Genomic DNA, 22,174 nt, shown 5'->3' on the forward strand with positions numbered 1-22,174 from the left:
CCATAATATGGACTTGGTCTTTTACCAAATAGGGCTATCTTCTGTATACCACCCTTACCTTGTCACAACACAACTGATTAGCTCAAACGCATTAAGGGGGAAAGAAATTCCACAAATTAACTTTTAACAAGGCACACCTGTTAATTGAAATGTATTCCATGTGACTACCTCATGAAGCTGGTTGAGAGAATGCCAAGAGTGTGCAAAGCTGTCATCAAGGCAAAGGGTGGCTATTTGAAGAATCTCAAATATAAAATATATATTTTGATTTGTTTAACACTTTTTTGGTTACTACATGATTACATATGTGTTTTGATGTCTTCACTATTATTCTACAATGTAGAAAATTGTAAAAATAAAGAAAAACCCTTGAATGAGTAGGTGTTCTAAAACTTTTGACCGGTAGTGTACATCCTTAATTTAACTGACCAAAAATGTGTCTAAATAACACAGTGTGCGATAAGTGTTATAATATGCCATTTAGCAGACGCTTTTATCCAAAGCGACTTACAGTCATGCGTGCATACATTTTTGTGTATGGGTGGTCCCGGGGATCGAACCCACTACCTTGGCGTTACAAGCGCCGTGCTCTACCAGCTGAGCTACAGAGGACCACCTCGCGGCGGCTGTACCTTGCAGTGGGATGCTGAGCTGCTGGCCATTGGCTGTGGTCATATTGAGTATGGTGGGGGTCTCGATCTTCAGCGTCCCCCCAGGCGTGAACGTGAGCCTCTTGGCAAGGGACTGCTGGGCCTGGCTGCTGCTGTCGTCCCCAAACAGACGCCGCTTGGCACTGCCTGCCGCCGGGGAGCTGTAACGGTCGTGGACGGATAAGGGCGACGGAGGAATGTCTGGGAAAAGGACAGAGGTTCAGTTTGTTAGACTTGAAAGAGCATTCATTTTCCTGGGGAACTTAGCATAAGCCTGAAAGTCGAAAATTATATGCCGTTATTTCAAGAGAGAGAGCTTTCATGTTATTTTGAGGACAGTATGGATGTACAGTCTACTGTAATCAAAAGGGACATTAAAGTCACACCACTCCATGTGAACACAAAGATTGATACAATCTCCCTCTAGTGGCTGATTGAGGACACACACTGTGGCATACAATACTGACATACACAAAAGGGAAAAAATAAGAAATGCTGACATACTGGCTCTTTCTCAATTCATCTTTTCTCAATTCCTCGCATCCTCTCTACCTGCCTCGTTCTGAAGCAGATTTGAGAAGAAGGTCCATGTACCTTCTCCTCCAATACGGTTGAGGTGGCGAGGAGATTCAATGCGAGGAATCGTGGATAGCCTAATTGAGATAGAGCCTCTGACACCAAGATGGCCTACCTTTGCGTGCGCTGCTCAGGCCCGTTCTAAACTCTCGGATGCGGGGGTGGATGATGGGGGAGAGGGCCACCAGGGGAAGGTGGGAGGGACCAGCACTGCTGTTGCTCCCCGTGTCAAAACTACTGGGGAAGTTCACCTGGATACGATAGAGAGGAGGAAGATCAGTTAGGAATAGTTAACCATTTACAAATATATCAAGTCTGTTAACTGTGACCCCTATCCTTATGGGAATTCCCTTTGGTCCATGTTAGCTAGGATCGTGTACTTTTACTATTATATGGCTTGCATTGTTGTGATTTGTTGGGTTTGAAGTGCCTAATCAAAATGCACTAGGCACAGTTAACAGCATAAAAATACTTTGTCAGTTAAAGACTGAGGCAGGCTCTAGCTCAACACATTCCAAAGTTAAATGACTGCATCTTATATTATAACTTATTCACCACGATAACACAACAGTAAAAAACATTTTCTGATGTACAGTAGATCCCCAATGGGCTGTGCATTGTTGTTGTAGTGTTTCTGGCTGCTCACCTCCTCCACGGTGGGGACCTTGTTGTGAGCCTGCTCCAAGGCCTCCCACAGCACAGAGTCTGCTGTCCAGGCCTGGCACTCCAGCACCTGCTCTTCGATGGAGTTCAGGTGCTTCACCATGTCCCGGGACAGACCCTCTTCCGAGCGGATGAACACCTCAATCACCTGCATGTACACATATTCAGCGTAGGTCGACGTCAGATTGTGTGTGTGTGTGTGTGTGTACCGGTAGACATTTCATGTGAATGTGTGTATGGTTGGATTATGGCGTGTGTGTCATTGCGTTATTGGTTAGAGATATTGCTTCAATACATACGTGTGTGTGGGTAGGGGTTGACAAGACCATTTCAATCTACTGTGAGTGGTTGAGCGTTTGCGTGCGAGTGCAGCTAGCCACTTACCTTGAAGAAGTAGAACGGTCGTAGTTTGAAGACGCTGATGATCCAGGGGAAGGTGCGCTGGGAGCTGTAGGCAAAGAGAACCACCTCCAGACAGCAGGCCATCAGAGAGCAGTGGAAGATGTCCTGCTCCAGCAGCACCTACAATGTTCAATCAGTAGCACATTGAACGTACAACAGTCTGATGCACCGTCATACCTTATTTTATGCTAATCACACCTTAGCTATTCTTCATATCTGTAGGCGTTAGTTACCATATGTATGCGTGCCATAGCACGAAACAGAAGATAACAGTGTGAAACAGAGAGGCACTATCTGAACTTGTCCAATAAGAAACACTTTCAGTTTTCATTTTATCTACAGTGTATACCTAATGAACACGACCCAGTGTAACTTACAGCCATGTCTTTGCCGTGTAGCCTCCTTGTCTCCTGGGCCATGACGTTCTCGAGGATCTTGTAATAGAGGATTTCAGCCAGCTTCATCCTGTTCTCAGCAAAATCTGAACAAAGGGGGCCAATAAATGGCATTAGGAAGAACATACAAGCTTTCAATTACCCATTATTTTAACGAAATACATTTACATTTTAGTCATTTAGCAGACGTTCTTATCCAGAGCGACTTACAGTTAGTGAATGCATAAATTTTCATACTGTGGTCTTGTGTCTGCTTTTTGTCTGTTCAACAATAGAAGTAATATACATGGAAAGCGGAATACACACAATAGATTTAATGTAAACAACTGGAAACACCTCGTCATTTTTGGAGGCATGTTTTTGACAGAACACTGTTTACGGTAAATTGCAAAAGAGTGTTGGAGCAGTTGCGTACTAAGTCCACTTTTTGACATTTGTGATGTACCCCTTCTCCAAGCGTATTTCATTCCTATTTCTGCATGCTCAATGTATTCCATCTGTATTTGTGTCTGGTATCTCACCCATGTGTGATCCAGGCAGCTCCTCTGAGTCATTTGTGTAATGTTGCTTGAACGTCTGTCCCAGGGTTTTCACTCTGCTCAGAATGGCTTCGGTGGGGTCCCGCGAACATGACCTACATGTGAATAAGTCACAGGGCCAAAACAGTTAAACACCACATACCTTCCAATTCAAGTCGTAGTGGCCTCTATGTTTCTCTTCTCCCTGGGACTTGATTGATCAACCAATCACGGTTGGGGGCAATTATATTTCAATGGGAAAATTGGAATTAGAATTTCTGTTTACTTCCTGAATTGACTGAATTGTAATTCAATTGACCCAAACCAGATGAACATGCCTAGCTTACACAAACTATTTAACATGTAGGGACGGTTTCCCAGACCATGGTTATAAACCCAGTCCTGGACTAAAACACACTTTCAATGGAGATTCTCCATTCATGAAAATGGCCCTATACACTCGAATGGACATTTGAGGCAGTGGATGTGAGCTTACTGGAATATCTGCATCAGGGCCTCGCTGGGGGCGCTACGCAGGCCTGAGACCATGCTCTGGAGTCGGCTGACGCTTTGCGTGGCCGAGGACACAGGGGTTACCAGCAGCTCCTTCTCCTTCAGGTAACGTCTGCCCGTCAGAGGAGTGGAGGGGGCCAGGGTGCGCTTCTGCACACACACACACGACAGAACAAGGTTTTATTTCCTCTCAAAGTCATAAGAGTCACATGATCTCTGTTTAAGCGCAATCAAGTCAGAGGGGATTTTGATTAGCGATTGAAATGGGATGGGTAAACACCCTGAGAGTGGAATCACTCTTTTTCACATTTTATTCACGCAATGATTATTTAGCGAGATGACATTAGCAAAGATGTGGCCAACACAGACAAGACAATGAGCAAAAAAATTTAAGCGGTATGTGGCAATATAATTTGAAAAATCTATATTTGATAAATAATCAGGAAAAAATACATCTCTGTTCAGTTAGTTTGCAGAGATAGTTAAATAAATGTGCATCATCCCTGTTGATTTTCAGTTTTAAGAATGTAACTGGATTCAGCCATCTACCTTCTCAAAGTGCTGTTGCAGGTTGCTCTCCACCTGCATGCGGGCTGACAGCTGGCAGGTCCGGAGCTCTGGTGCAGCCTTCCTGGGCGTCCCGATCTCCTCGTCGGCGTCCGCCCCCAGGAACACCCTCTCGTCAAAGTCCCCCACAGTCAGCACGTATTCCTCATACTCCCGGTTTATCGCTTTACTGGGTGGCGAACACACGATATCAGACCATAAGCAAGCAACGTTAAAAACACAAGAAGACGTTTCAAACGTGACCGAGTGTGATAACATTCTAGGCACCTCTAAAAATAACAGATTAGGATCCAATAAACTCACTTGTTATCTATGAAGTTTGGTGGATCCAGTAGATCTGTCAGCAGATCCTCGTTCCCTTTAAGAATCTGGAGGAGAAGATAATGAATGAATCGACACACTGGGCCCTGGGGAGGCTCAACAGTTCCGTCGCAGGGATCAAAAGGGACTGATGCAGTTTTCCCATCTTTTCAAGGATCTCTTTATTCTAGTTCAGACAAAAAGGATCCAATTACTATCTCCCACAGGATTTACTATATTCAAAATTAATTATGTCGGCATCAGTATTCATGTGCTGTGAATGAGGGAATCCTTCCACAGAATGACTGACAGAAGACTAGAAATAACCTTGGCTGGGGGGCATGTGGCTGTGTGTGTTTGAGTGAACATTTTATGCGTAAGGGTGTGTGGTTGGATTATGGAATGTGTACATTATTGAGCTTTTGTGTGTGTGTGTGGCACGGTCGCTTTAACCCACCACAGTCCTCCACCAGACGGCAGGTCGTCATTGTTTTAATGAGGGGTCTCACCTGCCGCTCAAAGAGCCTTTTAATGTAGGGCTTGAAGTAGTGCTCCTTGATGCCCTTGGCCTCCACCACCAAGCCGTCGTGTAGCTCACACAGCCGGTCGATGACACATGGCGGCTCCTCCGGGGTGTTGTTTTCCAACCTGAAGATGCTGGGCAAGCCTGAGGACAAAGGAAGCCTTGGTTTGTCTCCACTCTTCAGTATGTCATGTTGCTCCTGATTAATCTGCCCCTTTCTCCATTTCTCTCATATTCAAAACTATAATGCTATTTGTTCATAATTCAAGTTTGAATGAGTTGAAGTCAAATGAGTGCCATCAGCTCGTTTCATTTTATTGATTACCTTTTATAAAGTAGCTGTGTTTTGTTATTGGTTGTAAATTACTTTTACGTCAATTATAACATGCTACCTTTGAAAAGTGGGTTGACAAGGTCTTTCCTGTTGGAGCACAGCAGGGCATTTCCAAACACCAAGTCCAAGCAGCAGAGCAGGAGGTGGTATGAGTTCACCAAGTCATCGCCAATCATACGGAAATTTCCTATGATCAGGGAGTAGATTATGTCACTAATAGGTGGGACTGAAGGCATTGGGTTAAATTAAAACAGAATTTCCCACATTGGTTAAAACATGTTAAAAGAGAACCGATTACATTTCCTAGCTTACCTTTAGTGTACACAAACAGGGTCCAGCAGAATTTGAATACATCACTGACGTGACAGGGCAGGCGCCTAACATAGTGAGAGGGGGTTATGGGATGTCATAGGTAACATTTCATGCAGTCGTCTGAAACTTGCAATCAATATTTCAAACGTGATGAGATATCTCTTTGGTAAAGAGACAGAGAAACAGCCAGAAAGAGAGCGAAAGACCGCGATTGACAGACAGAGGCAGACATACAGCGAGAGCGAGACAGAGAGACAGATAAAGACCCACACAGACAGATGAGGGAGACGGACAGAGACATGAAGAAAGCGAGCGAGACAGAGAGAGCGAGAGGGCAGAAGGACTGAGACAGACAGAAAGAGACAGACAGACAAACCGAGATAGAGACAGACAGACAGACCGAGGCAGACAGACAGCGAGAGAGAGAGACAGAGGCAGACACACAGACAGACGAGGGAGACCGAGATACAGCGAAACAGACAGAGAGACAGACAGAGGGACAAACAGACAAAGAGGGACAGAGACAGACAGACAGGGAGACAGAGGGACAGACCGAGGCAGACAGAAAGAAAGGGACAGAGACACACACACACCAATCAATTGGTCAGATGGACAGAGGCAGACAGACACAGACAGACAAACAGTGAGACCGAGGGAGAGGGACAGACCGAGGCAGACAGAAAGGGACAGAGAGAGCGAGAGACACACCAATCGATTGGTCGAAATATATTGACACATCCTATGCGTTTTAATCAAATCAACTATATTCACTGAGCTTGTCTGATGCTTTAAGCACACTGTTTGATTAAATAATTAAGACACACAAATGAATAGAGGGAGTCTGACCAGCAATTGATTTGATTGTGCTCAGACCTGTGTTAAAAAAGAGACAGCGAGTGACTGTGTGACTAGCACCCGTTGTCTCGCTCTCCTCCCAGCTGCAGCGACCACCACAGAACATCAGTGTTAATCGCTGTCCGTGTTGCTGAAGCTGCAACATAATTACAGCCATTTCTGACTGAAAAGTTCTGTTACTGATATCACTCATTTGTTTAGGAAAAACATTTCCTATTCCCTCAACCCTTGCTCTCTTTACGTGACACATGTATGCATTGCATGCACGTGACCAAAGACCTATTCACATGGGACTAGTATTACTAGAGAACGTTGGTTATGCAATTATTACTCAAGAATGTCCGTTATTCCAGAGGACGAGTCGGACGGGATACATTTTTTCCAAACTGCCCCTGTATTTATTTTTTAAAACAAATAGACAGTTATGACGGAAGCCTGGAGGTTCTTATTCTAGGTGTGAAGATACAGTATTGCCACATGTCCAGGTGATAGGGCCACACTGATAACTCAAGCTTGGTTCCCAAGTTTTTAAACCATAGCAAACCATCTTTGGTATAGTGTCGCCATAATATTTTAATTGAGGAAGTGTGATCATAATCATTAGGATATTTGAGCAATCCGCAGTACATCCTAAATGCCCCCCAGCCTTTAGATTTGAGCTAAAAACTGTGCAATTGCACTTGAGATGCGTTTTAAGGCTATGGATGACAAAGTTTACTTATAATTTCCAAAAGTTTAGTTTGGTTGTATGTTGCTTTGCGATCTATTAACAGCAAGGGTTGCATTAAATAGGCTCAATATTTTTTACTGATGCATTTGGCAATATTCAATTCATATGCAGAAAACATATCAACAAAAGCATTCACTGAAAGTTGATAGGCTACTTGTAGGACATTCGTATATATAGCTTATGCGCAGTTAAATTTACTGAATCAGTTTTCTTGCGCAAACAGCAAGCAACACCTGTCAAACTCAGACATTTCTCTTAAAACACAGGGATGCCAATTCAAACGGCACTAGTATTATCAGAGGACCTTAGAGTAGGTTATTCTGGCTGGAATTGTTACTCTTCTGCCATGTAAAAAATTACTGCCATGGCAGATTCGGGCGGGACTAAAAGTACAAATGTGGGATTTTGTGCTCGAGCACATAATTACATTCCCCGACTTCCCCCAGTAAAACTAAATGTGAATAGGGCACAATAGGACCTATAGCATATCATAATCACATCAATAAATTGGTTATAACAAACTCTGAACACCGTAACACATGACAGCAAAGTAGATGCAGAGGACGTGACAAATAAACTTGAAACGGGGAATGTTTACTGGTTGCTCAGGAGGTAAAGGGAAAGTCCGATATGTGGAATCAATTTGACTAGTTGTGGAAAATAATGGAGATAAAGAAAAATATGGTAAGGATCAAGTGCTGCGTGCATATTATGTGTGCCAAACAGGTGCTGTATAGATTACAACATAATTTGTCTGACCGTTTGGAACAATGTAAACACTAAATAAATTATAAGTGTACCAGAGAGTCTGTTGTATAGTTTTTTTCTATGCCTTTATTACAGCAAAGACTAAAAACAGTCGCATTCATTCGTGAATGCAATTTCCCGAAATGGAACGATTTATTTATTGTTTAAGCTAATTATTCAACGCTCGCTTTATTTTAAAACTAAAATGCTTGATTCCATTTCAAATCATGAATGACTCGTATGCTGTGACATGAACTAATGAATTATTGATTGATACAGTAGCCTATATAAGTATTTAAATATAGGCCTATGTAAGTTACGGTATTAAGACTAAACAGGATGGGCTCTTAGGCCTACAGCTCAATGGTGGTTATACAAGGCTGCTATACTAAGCCTACTAATGATGACATTACTTATGATCATAATAATAATAATAGTAACAATAATGAGATCAAGAAAAATGAGTATTATTATTAATATATTTGAAACAGTGTAAACACGAAATAAATGATAAATAATACCAAAGAGGCTGTTCTAACAGAAACAAAGTTTAAAGACTTTATTACAGCAAAGCAACGGTTAAAAACAGCCGAATTGTTTACTTGACATGTCATTGCGTGAGGCTTGGTGCTCACGGAATCAATAGGCTATTAAACAAACACTCAAACAGGCAACAGAAGCAGGATCCGTCTTAGTTCTGTAGATATATTGACGATTTATAAATCCAGGCACGTTTAACAGTTAGGCTATTGATTATAGACCTAATTTCTGGTTTCCTCTCTCCTCACTTTTCTTAGACAATAAGGCAAGGGCTGTTTTCTCATCTCCTCATTCCGCTGCTGCCTCTGCCGCATTGTTCTCAACACCAATATGCTGGTTAACTTTGCTATTATGCACATAGCAACATGGTCTAGGAAAAGGTGCCAATTCAACAGCACACTGATGCGTTTCAGAACCGCGGACAGCGACCACTATCCAACGCGGGAGAAAGCGCAGTTATAAATTAAATCATATTTTTATTAGTGTTGCACCACTGTTCTTATGTAATATAACCATATACAATTTTAGTAGCACGTCTTACACTGATGGACTGTGCCATCCCCACAGCCTCCACAATGGATCAGTCCACTCAGACAGGTGTCAGAAAGACAGAGCGAGTCAGTAAGACAGAGGCAGATAGACAGAGAGAGAGAGAGAGAGAGAGAGAGAGAGAGAGAGAGAGACCGAGACATACACAGGCAGAGAGAGACAGACAGAGACTGCGAGACAGAGACACAGACAAAGAGACACAGACAAAGAGACACAGACAAAGAGAGAGAGAGATCGAGGCAGACAAAGAAATGGGGCTAGAGAGAGAGAATGTGTAGGCCTATACCTGTGTTTTCTGCTTCTAGGCTGTCGTGGGGGCTCCCCTTGAGGATCCTGGAACATGTCCATGAATATGGGCTCAAACTTCCGAAAGATCACAGTTGACACTTCAAAGGTTCTCTCCAGGCGGCCCATGCGATTCCGAAATTCCTGAGATAAGTTGGACATATCCGACCATTTCTTCATCTTGTTGAAGAACTGAATCAAACTGAAACCAATGTATGAAAATAAATGACATTAACTTATGAGTTATGGAAAGAATCATATAGTGCACATAAACAGTGCCATCAGAAAGTATTCATACCCTTGACTTATTACATATTTTGTGTTAAAGCCTGAATTCAAAATGGATTACATTGTGGGGTTTCTCACCAATCTAAACACAATAACCAAGCGAAAATGTTAAATTTTTTTTGCAAATGTATTGAAAACTAAATACAAAAATATCTATATACAGCACCAGTAAAAAGTTTGGACAAACCTACTCATTCAAGGGTTTTCCTTTATTTTTACTATTTAGTGAAGATATTAAAACTATCAAATAGCACATATGGAATCATGTAGTAACCAAAAAAAACATTAAACAAATTAAAATATATTTGAGACTCTTCAAAGTAGCAACCCTTTGCCTTGATGACAGCTTTGTACGCTCTTGGCATTCTCTCAACCAGCTTCATGAGGAATGATTTTCCAACAGTCTTGAAGGGGTTCTCACATATGCTGAGCACTTGTTGGCTGCTTTTCCTTCACTCTGCGGTCCAACTCATCCCAAACCACCTCAATTGGGTTGAGGTCGAGTGATTGTGGAGGCCAGATCATCTGATGCAGCACTCCATTACTCTCCTTGGTCAAATAGCCCTTACACAGCCTGGAGGTGTGTTTTGGGTCATTGTCCTGTTGAAAAACGAATGATAGTCCCACTAAGCGCAAACCAGGTGGGATGGCATATCGCTGCAGAATGCTGTGGTAGCCATGCTTGTTAAGTTTGCCTTGAATTCTAAATAAGTCACAGACAGTGTCACCAGCAAAGCACCACCACACCATCACACCTCCTCCTCCATGCTTCACGGTGGGATCCACATATGCGGATATCATCCCTCCACCTAGTCTGCGTCTCACAAAGACACGGTGGTTGGCGTCCAAAATCCACAAATTTGGACTCATCAGACCAAAGGACAGTTATCCACCAGTCTAATGTCCATTGCTCATGTTTCTTGGCCCAAGCAAGTCTCTTCTTATTGGTGTCCTTTAGTAGTGGTTTCTTTGCAGCAATTTGACCATGAAGGCCTGATTCACGCAGTCTCCTCGGAACAGTTGATGTTGAGATGTCTGTTACTTGAACTCTGTGAAGCATTTATTTGGGCTGCAATTTCTGAGGCTGGTAACACTAATGAACTTCTCCTCTGCAGCAGAGGTAACTCTGGGTCTTCCTTTCCTGTGGCGGTCCTCATGAGAGACAGTTTCATCATAGCGCTTGATGGTTTTTGCGACTGCACTTGAAGAAACTTTCAAAGTTCTTGAAATGTTCCGTTTTGACTGACCTTCATGTCTTAAAGTAATGATGGACTATCATTCATCTTTGCTTATTTGAGCTGTTCTTGCCATAATATGGACTTGGTCTTTTACCAAATAGGGCTTTCTTCTGTATACCACCCTTCCTTTGTCACAACAAAACTGATTGGCTCAAACGCATTAAGGAAAGAAAGAAATTCCACAAATTAACAAGGCACACGTGCTAATTGAAATGCATTCCAAGTGACTACCTCATGAAGCTGGTTGAGAGAATGCCAAGAGTGAACGAAGCTGTCATCAAGGCAAAGGGTGGCTACTTCGAAGAATCTCAAATACAAAATATATTTAGATTTGTTTAACACTTGGTTACTACATGATTACATGTGTTATTTCATAGTTTTGATGTCTTCACTATTATTCTACAATGTAAAAAAATTGTAAAAATAAAGAAAACCCTTGGATGAGTAGGTGTGTCCAAACATTTGACTGGAACTGTACGTACAGTGGGGAGAACAAGTATTTGATACACTGCCGATTTTGCAGGTTTTCCTACTTACAAAGCATGTAGAGGTCTGTAATTTTTTATCATAGGTACACTTCAACTGTGAGAGACAAAAATCCAGAAAATCACATTGTATGATTTTTAAGTAATTAATTTGCATTTTATTGAATGACATAATAATAATATAATATAATATAATATGCCATTTAGCAGACGCTTTTATCCAAAGCGACTTACAGTCGTGCGTGCATACATTTTTGTGTATGGGTGGTCCCGGGGATCGAACCCACTACCTTGGCGTTACAAGCGCCGTGCTCTACCAGCTGAGCTACAGAGGACCACATAAGTATTTGATACATCAGAAAAGCAGAACTTAATATTTGGTACAGAAACCTTTGTTTGCAATTACAGAGATCATACGTTTCCTGTAGGTCTTGACCAGGTTTGCACACACTGCAGCAGGGATTTTGGCCCACTCCTCCATACAGACCTTCTCCAGATCCTTCAGGTTTCGGGGCTGTCGATGGGCAATATACGGACTTTCAGCTCCCTCCAAAGATGTTCTATTGGGTTCAGATCTGGAGACTGGCTAGGCCACTCCAGGACCGTGAGATGCTTCTTACGGAGCCACTCCTTAGTTGCCCTGGCTGTCGTTGTCATGCTGGAAGACCCAGCCACGACCCATATTCAATGCTCTTACTGAGGGAAGGAGGTTGTTGGCCAAGATCTCGCGATACATGGCCCCATCCATCCTCCCCTCAATACGGTGCAGTCGTCCTGTCCCCTTTGCAGAAAAGCATCCCCAAAAGAATGATGTTTCCACCTCCATGCTTCACGGTTGGGATGGTGTTCTTGGGGTTGTACTCATCCTTTTTCTTCCTCCAAACACGCGAGTGGAGTTTAGACCAAAAAGCTCTATTTTTGTCTCATCAGACCACATGATCTTCTCCCATTCCTCCTCTGGATCATCCAGATGGTCATTGGCAAACTTCAGACGGGCCTGGACATGCGCTGGCTTGAGCAGGGGGACCTTGCGTGTGCTGCAGGATTTTAATCCATAACGGTGAGACTGTGGTCCCAGCTCTCTTCAGGTCATTGACCAGGTCCTGCCGTGTAGTTCTGGGCTGATCCCTCACCTTCCTCATGATCATTGATGCCCCACGAGGTGAGATCTTGCATGGAGCCCCAGACCGAGGGTGATTGACCGTCATCTTGAACTTCTTCCATTTTCTAATAATTGCGCCAACAGTTGTTGCCTTCTCACCAAGCTGCTTGCCTATTGTCCTGTAGCCCATCCCAGCCTTGTGCAGGTCTACAATTTTATCCCTGATGTCCTTACACAGCTGTCTGGCCTTGGCCATTGTGGAGAGGTTGGAGTCGGTTTGATTGAGTGTGTGGACAGGTGTCTTTTATACAGGTAACGAGTTCAAACAGGTGCAGTTAATACAGGTAATGAGTGGAGAACAGGAGGGCTTCTTAAAGAAAAACTAACAGGTCTGTGAGAGCCATAATTCTTACTGGTTGGTAGGTGATCAAATACTTATGTCATGCAATAAAATGCAAATTAATTACTTAAAAATCATACAAATGTAATTTTCTGGGTTTTTGTTTTAGATTCTGTCTCTCACAGTTGAAGTGCACCTATGATAAAAATACAGACCTCTACATGCATTGTAAGTAGGAAAACCTGCAAAATTGGCAGTGTATCAAATACTTGTTCTCCCCACTGTATGTACACCCCCAAGTCAATACTGGTTAGAATCACCTTTGGCAGTGATTACAGCTGTGAGTCTTTCTGGCTAAGTCCCTAATAGCTTTGCACACATGGATTACTAGCATACCCATAACATGACGCAGCCACCACTATGCTTGAAAATATGGAGAGTGGTACTCAGTCATGTGTTGTATTAAATTTGACCCAAACATAACACTTTGTATTCAGGACAAAAAGGTAATTGCTTTCCCACATTTTGCAGTATTACTTTAGTGCCTTGTTGCAAACAGGATGCAAGTTCTGGAATATTGGTATTATGTACAGGCTTCCTTCTTTTCACTGTCAATTATGTTAGGATTGTGGAGTTACTACAATGTTGTTGATCCATCAGTTTTCTCCTATCACAGCCATTAAACTCTGTAACTGTTTTAAAGTCACCATTGGCCTCATTGTGAAATCCCTGAGCGGTTTCCTTCCTCTCCGACAACTGAGTTAGGAAGGATGCCTGTATCTTTGTAGTGACTGGGTGTATTGATACACCATCCAAAGTGTAATTAACAATTTCGCCATGCTCAAAAGGATATTGAATGTCTTTTATTTTTTTTCTACCCATCTACCAATAGGTGTCCTTATTTGCGAGGCATTGGAAAACCTCCCTGGTCTTTGTGGTTGATCTGTGTTTGAAATTCCCTGCTCGACTCAAGGGACCTTACAGATAATTTTATGTGTGGGGTACAGAGATAAGGTAGTCATTCAAAAATTATGCTAAACACTATTATTGCACACAGAGTGAGTCCGTGCAACTTATATGACTTAAGATAATGTTTACCCCTGAACTTATTTAGGCTTGCCATAACAAAGGGGTTGAATAATTGTTTTATTAATAATAAAATGAAGAAATAAAAATACATACTAATTCCACTTTGACATTATGGGGTATTGTGTGTAGGCCAGTGAAAAAAAGTCTCAACTTAAATCATTTAAAATTCAGGCTGTAACATAACAAAAAGTGGAAAAAGTCAAGGGGTGTGAATACTTTCTGAAGGCGCTGTAGACATGATGTGGGAGGTTTGGGGACCAAGCCTCTTATCACTGACCTCAGTTTCGACGTCCTGAGTATTCGAGTCAGGGACACACAGTTGCCTTCCATCACTCCCTTACCCACAGTGGGCGTGGAGCCCTTTCTGCAGGCTGCATAGAGAGAGCAGGCTAGCCAATGAACTACTTCCCCCTGAAAGAAAGACAAGTCAGAAGTGTATGGCAAGTGATGACAGTAAATCACAGTGCTTTATGCTATACCGTATACCGGGGTATTTCGAAAACACCAACGGTAAAATGTTCAATACCGTAAAAAATTTAATAAATATACACACATTTGGAAGGTTGGGGGCAACCCCGCTTAGCAGGGTCTGCAGGGGTGCGTGCTACACCACTGCTTATAACTATGTTAACCCTTCTACAATTTCAGCGGCCCGCAGAAATCAAATTAACATAAAATAATCCCCATCAAAATCTGTCTATTTAAGCTAGAGTTCTTTCTTTTTTGCATGGGCTGTGACTCAATCCACCACATCCGCCGATATCGACCTTCCGCATCTGCGTGAAAGGTGGCAAAGCTATAGCGGTGTTTGTCAGACCATGAGACATCCCGAAAATCGGTCTTCTCACGAAAACGTCTTTAGCGTGCAAACGGTTTGGCCTACAAACTATTTGACTCGTGGAAAGATGACTCTCACGAACAGGATGGCGTTGTCCGTTTTGATCTACTGATCCCAAAAGCATCATGGGACATGTCTGAAATCGGTACAGCCTCTTCTGCCAACTTCTGTCTGTAGCTTCCGAACAGTTTGGGCTACACACTAAAATGACCCCTCTGTGGAAAGATGAGTCTCTCATGAACACATTATGCTCTATGACACACACAAGCCTCACAAGACTTGTCTAAAGGTCCCCGGTACCCGTTTAAAAAAGTGAATGGAAGTATATATGGAGATAGTTTAGTGCCTAAAATAACGGGTTTCTATAGGCTAAGGGCGGCAGGTAACCTGGCGGGTAGGAGCGTTGGGCCAGTAACCGAAAGGTTGTTAGATCAAATCCCTGAGCTGACAATGTCATAATCTGTCGTTCTGCCCCTGAGCAAGGCAGTTAACCCACTGTTCCCCAGGCGCCGATGACGTGGATGTAGATTAAGGCAGCCCCCCGCACCTCTCTGATTCAGAGGGGTTGGGTTAAATACAGAAGACACATTTCAGTGCAGTGATGCCAAATTCAATGTTTCATCAAATACTTTTTCTATATAATTTTTTGATACCTAAGGGGTCTTAAAATTCCAAATCAAATAGCTAAATGATCCTTGGTATGACCATCTTAAAACAATTCCATATGTTAGCTTAGTAGAACAGGATTTTCTAATGATCAATTAGCCTTTTAAAATGATAAACTTGGATTAGCAAACACAACGTGCCATTGGAACACAGAACAGATTTTTGCTGATAATGGGCCTCTGTACGCCTATGTAGATATTTCATTTTTTTTTAAATCAGCCATTTCCAGCTACAATCGCCATTTACAACATTAACAATGTCTACACTGTATTTCTGATCAATTTGATGTTATTTTAATGATACATTTTTTTGCTTTTCTTTCGAAAACAAGGACATTTCTAACTGACCGCAAACTTTTGAACGGTAGTGTAAATTATTTAGTATATGTAAAGACAAGATTAAATCAAGAATAGTCTGATGGGTGACAATATTAGCCTATCACTTGTGAATGATGCCAAGCGTAAGGCAAGAAACAACACCTTTTTTTTGCGACTTTTTGAATCATAGACGCACACCTCATGTAGCCTAGCCCATAGGCCTATATGTTTTGATAGGGTTTGTATCACAACTAAATAACTTCTAAAAATTAAGCACATTAATCTGCTTTACAAGGGGTGAAGAGACTAACTGGCAGCGTGTGAGTTTCAAGTTTGGGGAAGATAATTTTCACAATAAAAATGCACCATTATAATAAAGCATTACATATATAATCACATTTGCGGTCACTTTTGATAATGGTGTTTTCCCGCTTATGGAACATTTGCACTTATAGCCTACTGCCGTGTGCGCATTGCTGCGCTTATAATGTGAAGAAATAGCCTAATAGTTTATCAACATTAAGCTAAACGTTCTGATCTGTTATGTCAGCCTCATTGCGTAAAACGGTTTCTTTGATGCTAGTGGTTGTATTAATTTGGGATCTATCGCATCCCACAACTGTCCCAGACTATGTTTGGAACATTTATTTCTCGCACAGAATAGGTCAACTTTTGTACTATGGGGGATAGTAGATTGACATAGGCTAGTGCTTTTGCTGTTTGTTAGGCCTACTCATCTTGTTGGCTGACGAAAAGTAAATGTGGAAAGTTCTTCCAATATCTTCAATATGCACCTCGGAATTATAAGGACGTGCACAGTTGCGTCCCCAAAGTGTCTGTCTTCACTTGTAGCCTGTGATAAAGACCCGATCACGTGATTGAGAGCCATGCGAGTGAGAGGTGCTTCGGAGCAAGCAGCACTCAGAGAAGGGAATTATCATTATTATATTCAGCCCTAGGGCACAATGGCCACTGGCCGCAAAAGGCATGGATTATTTCGGAAATTCGAGGCTTTATCAAGTGCTTGTCAAATTGTGAATGAGAGACTGACGAAATGTGTACAGCCAGCGCAAAAAACAATGCAGAGCTCATGCCTTTCATGCGACTTTTTGCAAATCAGCATTAGAGTCGCATCATGCAGCCTTACAATGTATTAAAAATCAAAACATATAGCCCAACGTTTGTAGAAGTTACATTAATAACTCTAAATTAAGCATATTAGTACCTATTTCTTTGTTAACCGCTCAACACAGAATAGCCGCGTGTGCGCACTCCCTCAAATACCCTTTCTATTTTATTCAGCTTTGTTCAATTGTATTCTTCATAATATAAAATAATGCTACGGAATTCTAAGCAAATCTAGGTCTCCTAAATGAACTAGTGTAGCCCACAGCCGTATGGCATAGCCAGATGAGGACCTAACATAACAACAACTCAAGAGTATGCTATTCTGTTCTTCTCAAATAGACTACATTTTCTTCATATCATGCTTCTTTAGACCTGTCTAAAATAAATAATGGATTTATTGTGATGGTGTAGGCTATATTACATGGATTTATTATACTTTTTTTTTATGTAGATGTTCCAAAAGGTCTGCATCAGTGGCTTGTAGGCTATGTGTGGAAGCCAGGAGATGCTAAATGTGTTTACGTTAATTAAACGGTCAATTACCGTGAGACCGGCAGTTATTTGCTTGACAATCACCGGCTGACTAAATTCCGTGAACGCCACAGCCCAAGGATAGTGAGGTGCTTTCCCACAGTTAAAGTTCCAAACTCTTCACAGTTGTGTTCTATGGGTGTCACTGAGTAGAGTGATACCCAGTTTCATGGAGCCACAATCCATAGGTAAGGCTGTACAGTCAAATAAATACCCCCAATGCAATTCTGAAGTCCAATACATCCACAGTGTGATACATTTTTTCTCTCCAATTTACATAAAACATTCCAACCATTTTTAGCATGATCTAGTAGTCCAAAATACAGTGTTTTCCAGAAGCACATGAAGTAGCTAGCCCAACAACAACAACAAGACGTAGCCAGCCAGGATTCCCCAGGCCCCGAGGAATAATTTTTGGTGGCCTCTGGTTCATTCTAATGCCTTGATTCCATCTGAAATACACAACAAAATTATTTTATATTTAGAGTTTACCTCCCAGATTGGAATAATTTGTTGTGGTATTATGTTTTCAATTTAAATGACTGAAAATGTATGAATTCAGCGTATTGTTCGTTTTGGGCGATATCGTCTTGGCATATATGATCAGGTATATTTTCTAAGTAAGAGAACATTAAACTTTTTATTAATTTTAATTTTTTACATTTAACCTCTTCTTTTGAAATTCAAGTATTTTACGGCTAGACATTAATTGCCAGAATGTTTGTTTTTTAAATTATGTATTTTAATAAAACAGAAAAATTCAGTAAATAGCCCAAATTATCTTGCTTTTTTAAAAGATTACATTGTAAAATCTAACAAATTGTGTGATGGGACTTTTTCCTAATTGAAAAATGGGTCTCTAAAATAAACAGAACAGATGCTCAATTAAGTTATGGGTGTTAAGAGAAGAAAGAGAACGATCTCAGTTAAATTAGTAAAAGAATTTCAACAAGTGTTTACAACTCTTTGTGAATTGCAGTATGTCATTTATTTATAAAATAAATAAATAAATAAGTTTAACAAATTCTTAAAGAATCTTGTAAGAGTCTGCTGACTTCCACAGGCTTCAAGCTTCCTTTTAAGAGGCATGATTGAAGAATGAAGCAGGTGTTAATTATGGGCTTTGCTACACATAAAGAAGCAGTTGACTACTCCATTGTCAACACTTTGATTAAATCAGCAGACTACCTATTGTTCCTGCAGTGAGGAAGATTCACCTTGGTCATCGAATGTTTTCATAATTTATCTGCAGATAATCGCCAAAAGGCATACCAGTATACAAATTAGGGAGCCAAATGAATGTCTCTGTTACCGATGCGATAGGCTACTGATGAGTCACTCACTTTCATGTCACTGACTGGCAAGTCCTGATGGACTTCATATCGAAAATACAAATGAGATCTTTAGTTTACTTGTCCCAATGCGATACCATGGATCACTAAACGAAGATAGACCACAGCCTGTCATTTCCAATGGGAACAAATTAATCATAGTGGGCAGAACAAGCAAGATTGTGGGCAGAGCCAAGCACGAGCTAGTGAGATCCTATTGGCGCGTTCTAGCATACATCAGCATATTTACGTTAGGGAACACCTCTGTGAAGTGCGTGTGTGCAATTACTAAATTCAACTTTGCACTCTCCTTTTCTAAAGGGTAAAGTCTACTAAACTTAGTCCACTCTGTTCATAATATATTCTAGTTTTGGGAACAGATAACTGTACTGATATCAAATGTTTAAATCTATGAGAAAATGTGCAGAATGTCGGCCAAAATCCATCTCATTCCATCTTCTCCCACTGCCAGCCAGTGGGCTTCCTCTCACTACCATATTTGGAAGTGAGTGGAAACGCTAAGCGGATGGTTCACATTTGATGAAATATCTCTCATTGTTCTATCTGTGGTTGAACAGTCTTGAACAAAATTTAATCTGCAGAGAGATGGCTATATTTCGTTGTATTTTCTTTCTTCTTAGTTATTTGCCTTTCACTTACTTAGCTAATGCAGCTAATTTAGCCTACTCAACAACCTGACTCAAACAGAGAGGAATGCTTTATAGCTAGCTGGCTAAGGCTGTACTCCTGAGTGGCGCAGTGGTCTAAGGCACTGCATCGCAGTGCTAACTGTGCCACTAGAGATCCTGGTTCGAATCCAGGCTCTGTCGCAGCCGGCCGCGACCGGGAGACTCATGGGCGGAGCACAATTGGCCCAGCGTCGTCCAGGGTAGGGGAGGGAATGGCCGGCAGGGATGTAGCTCAGTTGATAGAGCATGGCGTTTGCAACGCCAGGGTTGTGGGTTCGATTCCCACGGGGGGCCAGTATAAAAAATAAATAAAAATAATAATGTATTCACTAACTGTAAGTCGCTCTGGATAAGAGCGTCTGCTAAATGACTAAAATGTAAAATGTAAATGCTTTCCAACACTGCAACTCGTTCAAGTCAAGGTAAGCCTTGGGGATGGAGCCAGGTTTCCTCCAGACATGACGCTTGGCAATCAGGCCAAAGAGTTCAATCTTGGTTTCATCAGACAAGAGAATCTTGTTTTTCATGGTGAGTGTCCTTTAGGTGCCTTTTGGCAAACTCAAAGCAGGCTGCCATGTGCCTTTTACTGAGGAGTGGCTTCCGTCTGGCCACTCTACCATAAAGGCCTGATTGGTGGAGTGCTGCAGAGATGGTTGTCCTTCTGGAAGGTTCTCCCATCTCCACAGAGGAACTATGGAGCTCTGTCAGAGTGACCATCGGGTTCTTGGTCACCACCCTGACCAAGGCCCTTCTCCCCCGATTGCTCAGTTTGGCCGGGCGGCCAGCTCTAGGAAGAGTCTAGGTGGTTCCAAACTTATTCCATTTAAGAATGATGGAGGCCACTGTGTTATTGGGGACCTTCAATGGTGCAGACATTTTTTGGTACCCTTCCCCAGAGCTGTGCCTCGACACAATCCTGTCTCGGAGCTCTACGGAGAATTCCTTTGACCTCATGGCTTGGTTTTTGCTCTGACATTCACTGTCAACTGTGGGACCTTATATAGACTAATCATGTCCAATCAATTGAATTTTCCACAGGTGGACTCCAATCAAGTTGTAGAAACATCTCAAGGATGATCAATGGAAACAGGATGCACCTGAGCTCAATTTCGAGTCTCATAGCAAAATATCTGAATACTTACGTAAATTAAGTATTGATGTTTTCTATTTTTTATTAAAGTGCAAACCTTTCTAAAAACCAGTTTTTGCTTTGTCATTATGGGGTATTGTGTGTAGATTGATGAGGAAAATGTATTTATTTAATCCATTTTACAATAAGGCTGTAACATAACAAAATGTGGAAAAAGTCAAGAGGTCTGAATACTTTCTAAATGCACTGTATGTAATGGGGAATTGATAGATACTAACAATCAAAGGGCAAACAATTCACAGAATGAAGTTATGAAACAATGAATGCACACAAAATGGCGAGAAAGCGCATTATGGAGAGATGTGCCTTGTGCATCTTAGCCACACACCCCTTCTTTTTGTTCTGTGGCATCAATGGATTAGTCCACCAAGACAGGTGCGAATCTGACAGGCTTATCTTGTGCCATGAAAAAAATAATTTATTTGTGACTGCTCAACAAAAAAAATCCAGGTCATCCAACTGCCTATCAACCAAACAATTGACCATTCGACTAAATGTGGTCAGCCCTAATGAACACCTGTGTGTAAACACAAGACGGACGCCACAAACATGTCACTTAAAAATACGGTCGGCTGCAACCGTGTTAAAACCAATAATGTATATAAACCCTGGATTGCCGGTGCTACGTATTGGCCATTGAGAGGCTTTTAAGCCTCCGGTCGGCCATATTGGCACTCCCCAGTAAGAGCATGTTTTATACGGGTGGACGTGCCAAGATGGAGGTGCGGTGGCTTCAACACAGCGCCCCCTATCAGTCATCTGGTATATATATAAATTGCTGGTTAAAACAGTGTACATCCGGTAAGTGTGTATTTTGCGTTTGTGGAATTATTTTGATGTGATACGAAAGTAGAGGGATTTGTTTCTAGAACCGTACCACAATTGATAATCGATTCACGTTTAGCTAGAGTATTTGGCTGTTTTGGCATCCAAAACAAATTTGCCCTTAAAACAGAACATGTAAGGTCCTTGGACTAGTATAAGGAGTAACGTTAGGCTTTGTTAGTCCATTATTGGGCTGTGTTACATTGAGCTGGGTGAATGGATGACATGCTGTTGTAAAAATAAGACCATGTTCATAAACAAAATATTCTCCATAATCTTAAACGGCACTGACCGCGACTGGTTTGTTCCCAAATGATCAGACAAAACAAAAAGGTAGCTAACTAGTTAGCCAACGTTGATGTCTAACATTGTGACGATTTAGCAAATTACCAGTTCCCTTGTCAAGTGTGCTGGTTGATGGACAATAGTGTTAGTGACTGTGTTCAGCTAACGTTAGCTAACTAGCTAGCTAACCAACTAAGGTTAACATGTCAGTGTCTCACTTTGAATTCAAAACTAACGACGTTAGTTACATAGCTAGCTAAACTAAAGAGGGGATAATAGCTTAACAGTATTTATGCTGAACACGCTCAACAGCAAAATGTCAAGACTCAAAACTAAAAGTTGTTTAACGTTAGATGCTAGCTAACGTTAGTGTCAAGTCCGTCCTTGTCCGGTCGCATTGTTGATCCCACAAT

General features: G+C 41.7%; 1 protein-coding gene across 1 annotated transcript in view; it reads right to left on the reverse strand.

The window, feature by feature from the left end:
• Window positions 1-22,174, reverse strand: part of rbl1 (retinoblastoma-like 1 (p107)) — a 35,508-nt gene that overhangs the window by 12,582 nt on the left and 752 nt on the right. Inside the window, exons 2-15 of the mRNA XM_045223095.1 lie at window positions 14,279-14,412; window positions 9,461-9,661; window positions 5,754-5,818; window positions 5,500-5,628; window positions 5,094-5,251; window positions 4,588-4,652; window positions 4,267-4,453; window positions 3,701-3,867; window positions 3,208-3,320; window positions 2,669-2,772; window positions 2,274-2,411; window positions 1,873-2,037; window positions 1,342-1,477; window positions 633-851 (exon numbers count right to left, since the gene is read on the reverse strand). Of these exons, the coding sequence (XP_045079030.1) occupies window positions 633-851; window positions 1,342-1,477; window positions 1,873-2,037; window positions 2,274-2,411; window positions 2,669-2,772; window positions 3,208-3,320; window positions 3,701-3,867; window positions 4,267-4,453; window positions 4,588-4,652; window positions 5,094-5,251; window positions 5,500-5,628; window positions 5,754-5,818; window positions 9,461-9,661; window positions 14,279-14,412 (1,981 nt within the window). The remainder of the gene's footprint in view (window positions 1-632; window positions 852-1,341; window positions 1,478-1,872; window positions 2,038-2,273; window positions 2,412-2,668; window positions 2,773-3,207; window positions 3,321-3,700; window positions 3,868-4,266; window positions 4,454-4,587; window positions 4,653-5,093; window positions 5,252-5,499; window positions 5,629-5,753; window positions 5,819-9,460; window positions 9,662-14,278; window positions 14,413-22,174) is intronic.

The sequence above is a fragment of the Coregonus clupeaformis genome, chromosome 10, assembly GCF_020615455.1.
Source record: "Coregonus clupeaformis isolate EN_2021a chromosome 10, ASM2061545v1, whole genome shotgun sequence".
Taxonomy (NCBI): domain Eukaryota; kingdom Metazoa; phylum Chordata; class Actinopteri; order Salmoniformes; family Salmonidae; genus Coregonus; species Coregonus clupeaformis.